The sequence below is a fragment of the Nansenia antarctica genome, assembly GCF_963989245.1.
Source record: "Nansenia antarctica genome assembly, chromosome: 19".
In the NCBI taxonomy this organism is placed as follows: domain Eukaryota; kingdom Metazoa; phylum Chordata; class Actinopteri; order Argentiniformes; family Microstomatidae; genus Nansenia; species Nansenia antarctica.
The window spans coordinates 11975834-11988652 of record NC_137692.1 but is presented as its reverse complement, the minus strand read 5'-3'; the positions used below and the strand labels follow the sequence as shown (position 1 = coordinate 11988652).

General features: G+C 42.3%; 1 protein-coding gene across 1 annotated transcript in view; it reads right to left on the bottom strand.

Moving 5' to 3' along the window:
• Window positions 1-12819, bottom strand: part of LOC308173880 (VPS10 domain-containing receptor SorCS3-like) — a gene marked incomplete at both ends in the record, with an annotated part of 75205 nt that overhangs the window by 28684 nt on the left and 33702 nt on the right. Inside the window, 5 exons of the mRNA XM_080548933.1 lie at window positions 1537-1601; window positions 3164-3237; window positions 3451-3609; window positions 4026-4125; window positions 8404-8471. Of these exons, the coding sequence (XP_080405059.1) occupies window positions 1537-1601; window positions 3164-3237; window positions 3451-3609; window positions 4026-4125; window positions 8404-8471 (466 nt within the window). The remainder of the gene's footprint in view (window positions 1-1536; window positions 1602-3163; window positions 3238-3450; window positions 3610-4025; window positions 4126-8403; window positions 8472-12819) is intronic.

Sequence of the window (12819 nt, the reverse complement as noted above, 5' to 3'; positions counted from 1 at the left end):
AGTGTACTACAGCGGTAGAATGACAGTTTAATAGTTTTTTAGACTCTGATCTATTCATACAACAAGGGACACAGCACTTTCCCGTTTTCCCCATATTGTCAGGGTCTTTGAGCCTCGGAAAAGAGCTATATAAATATAATGAATTATTATTATTATTCGAAGGCATTTCGAAGAGAGCGCCTCAGCCAACTTTGGACCCGGAAACACGTCACGACTTAACAACCGAATAGTATTTGCTTTGTCAATTGTGACAGGGTCTGGCGGAAAAGTCCTCAAGTAAGGCAAGGTCATTTTTCAGTTTTTTCCAGATTAGGAAAGATTAGGGCAGATTGTAAGCTTTCAAATGATGTCATACATTGAAATCCTAAAATAGTTAGTCAAATAAGAAGATATGCTTATTTGAATGTTGGTACTCCTCAAACCAAATACCTGAGAATCTCGCTCTGAATCGAAACACACGCAAAACAGCTGCTAGTAGCTACCAGCTAAGACGGTACATCGCTATGAACATCTAACTGCAAGTTTAGCACATCACATGCTGATAGAACATCAACATGCTAAAAACACATAGCTACATGTAATTAGATGATCACACAGTTCTTGCTTTTGAACACGTCCTAAAACGTACGTTTGTTTACAAGCCATGTATCACTTACCCAGTGGCATATGGCCAACAATACAATTAATCCAATTCACAAAAAGTAGTATTTAGTATTTAGTGATCCTAAAGTATTTAGTGATCCTAAAACTGTTTTTTATATATTGAGTGGGCTCTTCAACACTTCAATTTACGTAATATGCCAAAAAATGGGAAACACATTCTTTCTTTTTTTAAAAGGGGCTTTTTGGTCATTTGCATGACTTGAGAATTGCAGACATGCAGATCTTTTCACCAGACCGTGTCACAATTGTGTTTGGCTTAACAACAGAAGTCATAGGAGTTGAGTAAAGAGCATACAGACCTGGGACCAGGCTCTAACATTCCTACAGTACTATGGAACAAACCATGAATCAACAACGAGAACTGATTTCTGATTTCTCGTGCTACATTTACAGTAGGTACAGTACTTGATCTTTTCAATCAAAACCAATAAACAGATTTCTGCAGCCAGATAAGAGGAAACACTCCGTTTACACTGTCACAATCAACAGTTACTTGTTATTGTGTGAAACAAAAACCAAACTTGTTAGCATGACAGTGCAAACAAGTCTCTTTTACAGTACAAATAATAATGTTATATGACACATAGTCTTATCCAGTAAACTGTAATTTATTTGATTGAATATCATCTAGTGTTTGGGGGAGAATTGAGGTTCCTATATGGGACACGAGGGGACGATTTAAAAGACTAGAGACTCTATCAATCTATTATACTGCTCTGCTGTCCTCTGGGTCCTGCTACTGTGTGAGGCAAGTCCAGTACAGTACAGTACAGTACAGGACAGTATAGTACAGCACGGTACAGCACAGGACAGCACAGGACAGTATAGTACAGCACAGTACAGCACAGTACAGCCCAGTATAGCAATACTCACGTCCTTTGGCAATGCGTGTCTCTATGTGGACCACATCTGATTCTCTGTCCAGCCCCATCATCGCCCTACAATACAGGGGAAAGAGAGAGAGAGAAAAAGAGAGATAGAGAGAGAGGGGGGGGGGGGGCAGAGGGGGGAGAGGGGGAGGGAGGGAGGGAGAGAGAGAGAGATAGAGAGAGGGGGGAGGGCAGAGAGGGAGGGAGGGAGAGTGATTGAGAACCAGGGGGTCTCGCCTTGAGAGGACAGTCATAGCTCTATTCGGCGGTCTCCTTAACAGCACAGAAAACGCATCTCCATTTCCTGTTCGTCGACTTTGCACTAGCGCGGACAATTAATCTCAATTTGGGGAAGCATAAACAAATTGAGACAGAGGGCAGGATTGCAGTTGCATCACAATAACTAAGCAGACCTTCAATTTGTGGTCATCTCTTGCTAAATTACCACTCGCACAATAAGGCACAGTGTGTTAAGATTTGTTACCCTTCCAGAATGTAGTGCTCTACATGCATTTCAATAAGCCTTTAAAAACATGGACAACATTTCCGATACATAAAAAGCATAATTTTTCAAGGCGCATAATGTCTTGTTTGGTCTGCCATTAGACCACCTCTCATGCTGTCCTTATCTATCAAATTCTCTGCTGCTCATGTGGAGAGGACGCCCTCCAAACAATGTCCTTTCTCCCTCCGCTTAAGAGGCACTTGGGTTTGACACACACCATGACAAGCTGGGATAAACTGTGTCGCATCAATATGCACCACCGTGTGCCTTATGCCACCATGCACTTGAGATTAGAGAATGACAACATGTCATACTTTTGCCATAAAAGAGGGAACACACTCTTCCCTGACAAGTCAGATGGGTTCAGTTAGGGGAACAAACACACTTTATGGTGGGTTGTCACAATCTGTCAAGACCTGTTGTGACAGGGAATAGGTGAGTCCAGCTGACAGGGAGGGGTCATGGCGAGGCAAGGCAAGTTTATTTGTCTAGCGCATTTCATACAACAGGGGCAATTCAGTGTGCTTTACATAATAGCATTAGGGTTAGGGTTAGGGTCATTAGGGTTAAGGGTCATTACCAAAATGATTCACACAACATATTGTATGTTGTATTAGGCTATTCAGACTCACTGGATATATTGTGTTGGTGTTACTCTGAACACAACATGGGTTCAAGTGGGATTGGTCCCTCCCAAATGTATCAATCAACACAATATGAATGAATGAATGAATGAATGGACTTTATTGTCATTGCTACAGTACAGGTACCAAACAACGAAATTTAGGAGGGGTGGCTCCCCTGGTGTTAGGAAAGGGGAAAAACAAAAAAAACAAAAAAAAACTGTATACAAATATGCTTTGTATACAGTATACTTATTATGGCCAAATCCCCAATGTGACCAATCAGGTATTGGACCAAGGTCTTTCATGTAACAAGACTGTATTCCATATTGAGCTAAAGTATAGGCTTCACTGGGTTTTGTTCACTGGACTATCTACGCTACACAAGCATTCTCCAATTAGCATAATATATGATGATTATAGTCCCTTTGATATCCCCAACACCTTCAATTAAGAGATTGGAGAAAGGTCATTAGCTATTCAAATACTGACTGAAGTCATACCAGGAGAATCTGCCAGGTGTCACATTGTCATGAACAAGCTGCCATCTTCTCCCAAAGTCCATGGAGCTGTACAACTGCAGACACACATCAGAATAACATACACAACGTTCAACATGGAACATCAGCAACATACTCATATGTATCAGTATGTCCTGACGAACTGGTTGTGTTGCAGAAAATGAAAAATAACAAACATCAAAATAGAATTGTTTTTGCTCAATATTTCACAGGCATATGGTTTCAACTCTAATTACTTAACCCTCCATTCAACAGAGCACCTTGTCTACCTTGCTGTCATGACTATATGCCAGTAGCCAGTTTTCTTGTGTGGGATGAAACAGCAGACTCTGGATGTAGAAGTTAATGGAGTACTTCTCAAAGCTGGCGCCTTCATCTGAGCTGATGAGGACACTGCTCTCCAGCTCTGGGTCGCTAAGCATCATTATCTAAAGTACAGAAGGAGGAGAGAGGACAGAGATATTAGAGGGAGAGAGAGAGAGGGAGGGAGCCAGGGAGGGAGAGGGAGGGAGAGGGAGGGAGAGAAACAGAGTGGATTGTGCTCAATGGAGGATTTGATTGCATGGTGGTACTGTTCACAGAATGAACAAAAGAGTAATTTCATAGAGAAAAGCATTGCATGGTTGTTGTTGTTGTTGTTGTTGTTGTTGATGTTGTTGTTGATGATGTTGTTGTTGTTGTTGTTGTTGTTGTTGTGTTTTGTTTGTTGTTGTGATTGCTGTTGTTGTGTTATCATGTATTAAACTAAATGTCTATCCATGTCACCTGTCCATCAAACAATAATCAACTGAACATTGTTGTACAGTACACAGAGTTCTAGAAAGATTGACACTACTGTACGAACCTTTCTTTTGTTGGTTGGGCAGACGTAGAGGTAACTCAGAACAGTCCTTGATCCCACTTTGTCATTTAGCTTCTCATAGGTGCTCCCATAGTCCTCTGACCTGAGAACAGCAGAAAACAGCAAAAAAAAACGATATAAACTCCTCAAAAAAAGTTTGGAAACGTTATTTCAGTCGATTCTTCCTCCCCTTTAATAATACCAATTGGTATTGTATTTTATATCGTTGGAAAGCCTGATTAGTCACCTTTACAACAAGGTACAACTTGTAAGGATCATGCATTCGTGGAATGAGTAACACAGCTAAACGTGTGGGTAGCGGCCCCAAGAAATTTGCCAAAATCCCCTGCAATATTCTTCTGTTGGTATTCACTCTCATTTTGAGCTTCAAGTGCTGGCAGGTGTATGTCAATCACAGGTGTGTGACTGGCACCTGAATGGCACCTAATTGACAGGAATGATATTCTGGGGCCAGTGGCGATCCCATATCTCTAGAATCTGGGACCTAACTCTATCCTCCAGGATGACAACGCTTGCCCCCACAGAGCCAGGATCATCACAGAGTACCTCCAGGATTTGGGAGTGGAGAGGATGGAATGGCCTGCCGTGAATCCAGACCTCAACCCAATTGAACACTTGTGGGATCAACTTGGGCGTGCTGTACGTGCCAGAGTGACCAACGCAACCTTGTTGGCTGACTGGCGGCAAATCCTGGTTGAGGAATGGGATGCCGTCCCACAGCAGTATGTGACCAGCATGAGGAGGAGGTGCCAAGCTGTTGTGACTGCGTATGGATCTTCCACACGCTACTGCGGTCCCTGACAGTGTAAAATTAATAAAGTGTATAAATAGCCAATATGTGTTGTTTTTTCCTTATTACTGTGGGAGAGTGCAATCATCCAATCGACCAAGCAACTCAAAACGAGAGTGAATACCAACAGAAGAATAGGGATTTTGGCAAGTATTTTTGGGCCGTTACCCACACGTTTAGCTGTGTTGCTCATTCCACGAATGCATGATCCTTACAAATTGCACCTTGTTGTAAAGGTGACTAATCAGGCTTTCCAACGATATAAAATACAATAACAATTGGTACAATAACAATTGGTATTATTAAAGGGGCGGATTAATCAACCAAAATAACGTTTCCAAACTTTTTTTTGAGGGGTTTATATAATATATACACAGTATATACACTCACTGGCCACTTTATTAGGTACACCTTTTCAACTGCACGATCACGCAAATATCTAATCAGCCAATCATGTGGCAGCAACGCAATGCATTTGGGCATGTAGACATGGTCAAGACGATCTGCTGAAGTTCAAACCAAGCATCAGAATGTGAAAGAAAGGTGATTTAAGTGACTCTGAATATGGCATGGGTGTTGGTGCCAGACAGGCTGTTTTGAGTATTTCTAGGGGAAACAGAGAATGGGCAGAAAAAGAGAAAATATCCAGTGAGCAGCAGTTCTCTGGGCGAAAATGGTGGTGGTGGTGTAATGGTGTGGGGGATATTTTCTTGGCACAAATCTTCAGCAACTGCGTGATAGTATAATGTCAATATGGAACAAAATCTCTGAGGAATGTTTTCAGCACCTTGCTGAATCTATGCCACGAAGAATGAAGGCAGTTCTGAAGGCAAAATAGGAGGTCCAACCCAGTACAGTCCAACCCAGTCCTAGCAAGGTGTACCTAAGTGGCCCGGCCACTTTATTAGGTACAGAATAACATACACTAGGGAAAAAAACAACAACAACACTGTTTTGTTGATCAATACAATTATTTTGTATGGGCTAAGAAACCTTTGACATGACTTCATATTTAACTTGCTAAAACATACATATGGTGAGTACATATAGATTCCACTTAAAGGGAGACTTCACCATTTGCTACATTCCCTACCTAGTCAAAGAGAAAATGTCCTAAAAACAAAATCATTCAGTTATTTTCAGAAAAGTTTCAAGCCAGTAGGAGTGTGTTAGTGGCTGTAGTTTTGAAAATCAATAAATGCAATATTTATTTTTACCCCCAATGATATCACAGGCCGGTGTTATTGATCATATACCGGAGCAAAAAAATACTGTAGTTTGATAGCTTTATCCCAGTGATAAATATATATATATATATATATATATATATATATATATATATATATATACTGTATATATATCGATGGCCGAAACACGAAACCTCAAAATATTCTGATTTGCGGTGATGACAACAAGGAAGGCTGCACATGATAGGTTTGTGAAAAAAAGTGAATTTTGCAGATAGGAGGTTTTGCGTTTCGGCCATATTATATGATATTATATTGTATGTTATTATTATATATTATCTATGTACTGTATGTGTAATGACTGTCTGTTTTGTTGTTTTGTTAACTAAATTAATGGCCAGGTATTAAATAGCCTGTCTGACTAACCTTTCAGCTGGTTTGGTCTGCCAGGCTGGGTCTAACTAGCACTGGTTACTGTAATGTCCCAACTCACAAAGTCAGGCATAATAACTTTTTATATTGAATATTAATAATGGGAAGTGAGTTGTATCCTTTCCATTATTCAAGCTGAGCTGTTTCTGGTTGGGTTAGGTTGGGTTTCTGGTTGGGTTTTTCAGACCATTTTTGTCTTATCTTTATGACTACAGAATGTGGAACATCTCTGTTTTCACATACAGTATGTAGACACTGGTACTGTTGGGTTCTGGAGACAATTAATGTGGTGTTACATATTGGTGAAGTGTCCTTTTTAAATGTGTTGAGTTCAAATTCAAATCATTTCCACAATTTAATGATTGAAAACAAATTGACCCTCATCTCCTCCTGCACATTAAGCTCTGTGGAGAGACATTCCAATGTCATACAGTATCATGTATATGCTGAATTATCCACCAGAAACACAGTCAAATAAGCAACATGAACAAAATATTTGCCTTTCGGAACATTTCTGACTACCGCACTTTGTGTGTTCGATGACAAGGCTGAATATGTTCCACTCTCTCCATTCTCCATGGTTCCATTACCACTCACCAAAGACAACCCGCTCCTCTGTCTCAGTTCTACCTGAATGCTTCCAAATGTAATTCCGTTGAATAATTTGATAGATACCCAAAGTCTGCTGCTTCAGTATCGCAGCTTGTGCATTAAGCTGAATCATTCCATTTGCCTATGACATTGTTTTCAAAGGTTTACTCCCTAAATGCTTTTGTGTTAGTATCTGACTACTCCTCATTTTGGTTGACAAACCTCCTCAACAATGTTTGTTAGTTCATGACAGGCAGCTGAAATTAAGTTATTACAGTGTTGAAGCTACTTTAATAAGGGAAAGCGGTCTTCATTTTGAAAACACTCAGGAGATACTTGTTAGATACTTTTCACGAGGCGCCAATTGATCTTCCAATTGTGTTCTGTCATCAAGACGCGGCCAGAGGCGATATTCATAAATCATTTACAGTATTATTACAGAGATCATTTACTCACTTTCTTTTCATAATATTCAAATGCTTTCCCTTTTCTAATATCATACTAAGAGCCTTCCCCACAGCCCCCTGAGGTACACTGTAATTTACTCTCGGTGCTATTGTTAACCAGACACCTTGATGATGGAATACCTCCCATGCACAATATGAGGTTTCAAAGCTTGTCAAGTCAGATGTAAATCTTAGCTGTGCCTAGCGAAACAGAAATTAATACGATACTCTCTGGCTTGGTGAACTGATGGTCTTTTTTGTCAGGTGTATTTCAAAATGAAATGAGTTTCCTGTAGAGCTTGGAGAAGGTGTGAGAAAGAAAAAAGAGTGAGTCTGTATCAGCCGGGGTCTAATCCTAAATGAATTCAAGTTATTTATGATGTGACAGCACACTGTAACTCACCTCTCGATACACGGTGAATGGGATATTGGTATGGGCTATAGCGATTGTGTGTGCTGTGTCAATTGCTTCTGAAACAATAGGTTAAGGGCAGTATTCAATCAAATCAAAAGCAGAGATAAGGGGAAATAACATTACCGACGCCCAACATGATGGCAGAGATTCTGCATTTTGAAACAACGCATCCCTGCAGTGCAATTTTGCAGTGCAGTTAACGTATGATGCAAAGTAAGAGCTACTGTATCTTGGCATCACACCATGTCACCTTCTCCTCAATACTGTGACCACATGATAGATAGATGCCATCTCACTGTTGCTCTCACCCTTAACTCAAGTGCTTCATGGAGCACATTATTTTGAGTTGGTAGGATACATGTTACCAAAGGACAAGGACATTTATTTATTTGACTGATTCTGTTCGAATAGAGTCCATTTAAACCAGCCAGTGAATAAACTTCACACAACAACAACTCAGAATATGTTTACTCGCACAATATTCTTTAAAACCCCTTACCTCCAGAGAGAGCTTTCAGTGACAGCACCCAGGTTGAAGTCATAAAGCTTGGTCAAGATCAGGATCACCTAAGCATTAAAAACAGACAAAAACAACAACAGTCAGACATCTTAATCATATGCATTATCACAGTCAAGTCAATGAAGTGCTCCTACGGAATACATTAGCCGGGGTAACAGTATGGGGTATACAGAGTATAATTGCTACCTTAAAGCATAAATATATTCCATGTAAATATCCATGTAAGACAGCAATGACAAGAGATCTTCTGGTTGTCAGAAAGTGTCAGTCTGTTGCTAACGGTGATCTGAAAAGCCATGTATGGCTGTCAATTGCAGTGTCAGTACCTCATTTGGAATGATACCTACATGACAGCGGTATCTGAACATCGCTCAGTGAACAACAAAATGAAGTATGGACAGCTCCCCCACCCACCCACTCACCCATCTCACTCAGTCTCTCACTCTCTTTGTCTCTTGTTCCTATCTATCTATCTGTCTGTCTCTCTGTCTGTCTGTCTGCCTGCCTCTCTCTCTCTCCTTCTCTCCTAATGTATATGGCATGATGGCACCAACAAAGATATGGAGAGAATAATATGGACTTAGCAGAAGTGGAGATTCAAAAACAGCTGTCCAGGCAGTCGCAGAGGGCAGTGGGAAATGGTGTGTAAATGCATTATTGTCACTCTAATGGTATCGTAAATGTCTTCCTTTGGGGATGCTTTGAGTGCATAAAACAGTGTGTGTGTGTGTGTGTGTGTGTGTGTGTGTGTGTGTGTGTGTGCGTGTGTGTGTGTGTGCGTGTGTGTGTGTGTGTGTGCGTGTCTGTGTGTGTGTGTGTGTGTGTGTGTGCCCGTGAGAGAGAGAGAGATTTCTTTTTCATTTAAAAGGTTTTTCTTTATTCCCATTTCAAAATATACAAACTAATTCGCTTCATAAGAACAAAAACAACAACAAAAGAAACAAAATACATACAAAACATAGAAAAAACCCTCAAAAGTGAAGTACAAGCAATTCTTCTTGAAACGAGCACAAAATCCCCCCAAGGCCCCAAATATTTATAAAAGCATCTATATTATCTGTCAGTTTATCAATGGCGGGCTTGTACAAAGACTGCCAGCAGCCTTTCGGGAGAAGAATCTGGATCAAAAAAACTCAGTCCACCTGGATGCCTCCATCCCTCTCGCTTGACACAACCATCCTCTCCCCGGCTGGACCGCAGGCTGGCAGAGGACAAGATAGGAGTTCTTATGAGGGACGTATGGATCCCTGGTGTCATTGCCGGTTCCCGGTGGATGTTGAAGACCTGCCACGCCTGCAGGACTGACAGGTAGAAAGGCGTCAACCCCAATGAGGTCCACCAACCTCAGGCTGGAGCAGGAACAGCTGCTTGTCATAGCCGTGGTGACTAGCCCTCCTTAGCAACGGTCAAGCCGTATCCTGCCAGCTCAGACCAAAGTTGTAAAGCCGCCTCGGCGCTGCCCCCAGCCTGAAAGCCTCCATCCCACCAGCAATGTCAACGAGACATTGCCCCCCCGCCCCCCCCCCCCCCCCCTCTTCAACTGGAAGGAACAGCGCAGACGCCCCCATCCAGCGCCAGCCGGACCAGAAAAAGTTCACAACAGTCCTCTGCCACCTCCTCGACTAGGCCACTTATAGACAAGTCAGTTACTGTGCAGTTCCAATCCCCTCCTCCCATCATCATACATTCCCCTTGACCACACTGCTGTTAGCGATTCTTTTCATTTCTTCAAAACGTCCAGCCGCTCTGAACCATGATTCGGGAGCATAGACATGAATAAAACAGAAGATGACACCACCAATCTCAGCCCTGACCATCTGAGCCCCCTGCCCGTCACCGTCTCAGTAGTGGACTTTTACAGCCACACTAAGTGAGAAGAGAAAAGCGCTGCTATTAGTCCCATGGCTGAGAAAATACTGACACCTTTACTATAAAGCCCAATCTACTTCATTCCTGAATCCTGACATCACTGTGTGTTTCTTGTAGGAAAATTACATCAAATATTTTCTGTCGACACAATTCAGAACCTAAAGCCCTCTTTTGTCTATCCCTTCCGCCATTAATATTTAAAAAGCCAACCCTTAAACTCTGCGTGGAGAAATTAGAGATTGGAAACAGAGAAACAGATAGAAGAGAGACAACACCCCCGTGAAACACCATCATCATCATTTATTTTTCCGCTTTTTTCTAAATGTTTCCTTTCCTTGCTCAACACCCTTCCTCAAAGCGGTTTTGTTCATCTGTAGCGCTTCTTTTCATCGAGGACATCTAAGCCAACCAGGTTTTTGCATAACTTTATTTAGCACTATCAGGAAAATAGTCCTTTACTCTGACCAATTATTTCCCAAAAGCCTCATCAAGGAACATATTAATTTCCTCTAATGTGTACACATTGCCACTTAGCTGTGAATCTGTCACTGACATGTCATTTGAATCGCAATTATAAACCATGTCCCTCGTTTTCCTGACTCTCAGTGACAGGCGGTCTCAGTCACCTCTCCCCCTCCACCTGATGCGGCTCAGCTGAGTCCACTCCCCGGCAAATCTACAACCACAGCCCCACAGCTTTCCACACAACTCGGGACTTGGCAGTCCAAAAACCGCTGCAGTCTCATCTACACCAGCCCGATCCTTCTGAAAATGATTGAAAACACACCTACACTAGAGCCTTAGTTGGCGGCGTCTCCTTTCCTCCCTGCCCACTCGTTCCTACTCCTGATTCAGCCTCAGGTGCATCACCCTCAGCTGAGCACCACCAGCCTCCGCATCCTCTGACACTCGCTGCCTGTGAGGACAGGCGGAGCGCTCGTAAGCCTGTCTCCTTAAAGACTGGACATGTTTACGTTTTTCCATCTTTGCACCCTAAACCAACGGTTTTAAAACCACTCGCTATCTTTCCAAAACACTTGAAGCTCTCGCTCCAGCGCCTCATTGGGTATGAACGGGGGGAACACCTGATATTGTGATCCTAGTTCATGGCATAGCAAACAGGGAAACGGGTACAAAAAAAAATAATAATAATAATGCCGTTTTCAATCAACTGGTAAACAAAATGCTCCTCTTTCAAAAACACAACCATCGCTTTGTTCATCCTCGAGGCGTATCTCGGGTTGTCATGCCCGTCTAAATCACCCACGGTGAGGGGAACCTCCTCCACGGTGACAGCGGGGTCAGCCGGGATTCGCACTCGATGACGGAGGGAAACGGACGGCCTCTCCCAGGACGCCATCCGCACCAAAACCCCACGCAAACTACAGAACAACTAGCTACGTATATCGTACACTGAAAAGCTAGGCCTAATTAAGAAAAAAACTAAGAGAAAACTTGCAAAAAGCGCTCCCACCAAACCACACAGACACTCACACCCACCAAACTTCCCAGCATGCAGTGAGAAAGAGAGAGACAGAAGCCCCTTTCACACGTAATTTACATGGAATCCCAACCCGGGTCCGCCAGTGATCTTCTGTATTGTCGGCCTCAGTAAGCACAGTTGAAGCGAGGGAGTGACTGGAAGTGCCACTGATGCGAACTGCGTAAACATATCACAAATGTGCATTTGATAAGTAATCTAGTAAGTAAGTAAGATAGTTAACTATGATTGGAAATTAAGTAGTATGCAGTTGTGGAATTATATTTTGCAGTAGCGATATTCGGGGTCTGGGGCAGGTCTTATGTACTCTGCTCTGCGGGCTCTCTCCCTGCTGACTGCGCGATGCATGACAGCTGTGGGAGGAGATGGTGTGAGTGCTCTGTAATGCGTCTATATCACAAAATGTACATTTGATAAGGAAGTAATCTAACTAAGTAAGTCATCTAGCTAACTATGATTGGAAACAAAGTAGTATCCAGTTGTGGAATTATATGTATCACTACTTTGGCTGATGTGACATCGGTTACCTAGCCAACTCCAGCGGACCAAACCAAAAGCACAAAGTGAGAAACTCCTCGCTGTGATTGGTTCACTTGTTCCATGTGAAAAGGTCTTGCGTCAGACATACGTAACCCACCTAAGCCTTCCCTGTAAATTCCATGGTATTATACATGGTCCTGTCGTGTTCACACATATTGTATCAGGTCAATTCCATGGAATCTACTGGGTAGGCTCATATGTGTGAAAGGGGTTAAAGAGAGGGAGAGAGGGAGAGAGAGAGGGAGAGGGAGAGAGAGAGAGACAAAGAGAGAGAGAGAGAGCAGATATCAAATGTAGAGCATCAATGTGGCACAGCATAATGGATAAAAAAAAATAGAAGCTTAAGAGACAGGTCGAAAGCTCAGTTACAGTGAGTTTAAACACATTAACCTTGATTGACCCATAGAACGAGTCATTAAACCCAAAAAGCCACACAAGAGTTAGAGAACAATACCATGCCTCAAGCCTGATTCCAAAATGCTGAA